This window comes from Galeopterus variegatus, unplaced genomic scaffold (genome assembly GCF_000696425.1).
Source record: "Galeopterus variegatus unplaced genomic scaffold, G_variegatus-3.0.2 Scaffold3237, whole genome shotgun sequence".
Classification (NCBI taxonomy): Eukaryota; Metazoa; Chordata; class Mammalia; order Dermoptera; family Cynocephalidae; genus Galeopterus; species Galeopterus variegatus.
Window position 1 is genome coordinate 199,887 of NW_007729348.1, and position 2,336 is coordinate 202,222.

The 2,336-nt window shown below is 50.6% G+C and overlaps 1 protein-coding gene across 1 annotated transcript in view; it reads left to right on the plus strand.

The window, feature by feature from the left end:
• The window catches only part of LOC103600129, a 54,069-nt gene that overhangs the window by 24,091 nt on the left and 27,642 nt on the right, over positions 1 to 2,336 (plus strand). Inside the window, exon 5 of the mRNA XM_008584358.1 lies at positions 1,178 to 1,298. Within this exon, the coding sequence (XP_008582580.1) occupies positions 1,178 to 1,298 (121 nt within the window). The remainder of the gene's footprint in view (positions 1 to 1,177; positions 1,299 to 2,336) is intronic.

Genomic DNA, 2,336 nt, shown 5'->3' on the forward strand with positions numbered 1-2,336 from the left:
ATGTTGTCTGTGGATTCTTGGTTTTGCCATTCTAGTTGCTCTGTCTGCTTCTATGGCAGGGACAGGAGGGTTGGAATTCAGGGAAATTAAAACATTTTGCTGCAGAAGCTGCTATCTCATAGTGATGATTTTTGTATTGCTCTTTCCTGCCAGCCCTCCACCACTCACATTCACACAAATACTGACCGTCTTGTATCCTTTGAGTGAGGAATGTCCTTCCTTCCCTATGTCCCTCCATCCTACAAACTTCTGCTTATATTGCACGGCCTTGCTAAATGTCAGCACCTCCAGGAAGCCTTCCCTGATACCTGCCCCCAGGTGAGATCAGTGGCTTCCTCTTCTGTGTCCCGCAGCAGGTTGAATGTGCCTCTGTTACAGTACGTTTCATACCACTGACTTTCCCACCTGGACGGTGAGCATCTCAAAGCAACAACCTTGTCAATTCCTCCTGCCTTTAGTGCCTGGCCCAGGACCCCACTCAAAGTAGACACTTATGAAAGTCCTGTTGCGGGCCGGCCCATGGCTCACTCGGGAGAGTGCGGTGCTGATAACACCAAGGCCCCGGGTTCGGATCCCATATAGGGATGGCCGGTTCGCTCACTGGCTGAGCGTGGTGCTGACAACACCAAGTCAAGGGTTAAGATCCCCTTACCGGTCATCTTTTTTTTAAAAAAAAAAAAAAAAAAAGAAAGTCCTGTTGCATGATTAGATTTTACTGGATGCTGTTAGCCCATTTCAGAGCAAGTTAGTGGCTGAATTAATATGACTATTGCCTTACATATAAAGTGCACTATAGTTTACAAGAGGCTTCCCTGCACAACACATGTCTTCTCCCTCTGGTGCACTCGCAGTACATTACTCTCTTTTGTTTGTGCATTTGTTTATTAATGTATCTCCACCTGTCATACTGTGAGCTAATCAAATGTAGGGACCTAGTCTTCTTCATCTCAGTAGTTAGCCCAGGCCTGGCATAGAATAGAGACCAGGAAGGGTCTGCTGCATGCAGGAATGAAAGTTGCATTCCACCGTGTCCATCCCAAGCTGGACTTTCCCACAGAGCTCAGTGGGTCCTGAGGTCCCTGACTTGAGGTCAGCATGAAGCACGCAGCTTCCCCGAGACTCCCCTGAGCCCAGTGAGAAACATCATTCACGCTGTCTCTGGCCCTATCTCTCCCAGCCTTCATGCTTCTGATCGGCGGCATCGAAGTCGGCCTGTCCCACTTCCCCTTCTTTGCCTGCCTCTCATCGGAGTTCCAGCTGGTCAGCTCTGTCCTCGGCTTCAGCTACTCTCTGATCTGGTAAGACGACTCTGCCCGCCCGCCCTCCCTCGACTCCTCTGGCCATGGCTGACTCTGGACAGTGGGCTGCAGGTGATCCAAGAGCTCCCCTTGGAGGACACCTTTGTACAGAGCTGAGGCCCAGTGGGCAGAGGTGACTTGTCCAATGTCCCTTTGCAGCCCCTTCTTGGGACTGCATTTGAGGCTTCCGAAGGTCAGGCCAGCATTCTATCTGATTCACACAGGCTGCTCATGATTAGAATATTCCTAGAAGTCAGGGATTTAGGAAAATTCATTTCCGTAAACTGCCAAGGGTCCCATCGGGGGAAGCAGGAGTCCATCTGATGCTTCTTCTCAGAGCTGACATAGCTTCTCTTGGGACACTTTGAGAAAGTTCACATGCCTCGGCATGGCATTTGGGGCCATCACCGGCTGGCCTCTCCCTTTCTCCCCATCCCACAGCAGTGTCTACTACACACCTCCAGCCATACAAGACTCCCACATTGTGTCATCTGTCCACTTACTCGTTCAACAACCATTCCGTTACATCCCCACTAGGAGCCAGGACTACACTGGAAACAAGACAGACCCCTGTGCACCATGTGTTCTGGTCTCTGTGTCTGTTCCTATTCCCATATGTATTATCTCCCCTCCCCCCAAGTCTAGTGACAAATATATGCTCCTGCTTCATAGACAATTGCTCCTACCAGACAGAACACCTTGACTGTGTTGAGATCTGTGCCCTCAGCACCAGACACCAGACCTGGCACTGAGCTCGCCCCAGGGAACACTGTTGATTGAACGACCCCAGGAACAATTCCTCTCTCCAGCCACTGAGGCTCATCTCCTGACCTCCAACTCTCTTGCTGGGCTGTTTCCCCCCTCCAGCACTTTCTAAGGGGCAAGGGTCCTCAGGTCCAGTCTCTCAGGAGCAACTGTCAGGGGGCGTGCAAACAACTAACACACCAATGGCTACAATTCCAGAGCTTGTAAGTGACTTGCTCTCTAGACACTTAAATGGAGAGCATGCAGGGTTAGACATGGTAATATTGTCTCATC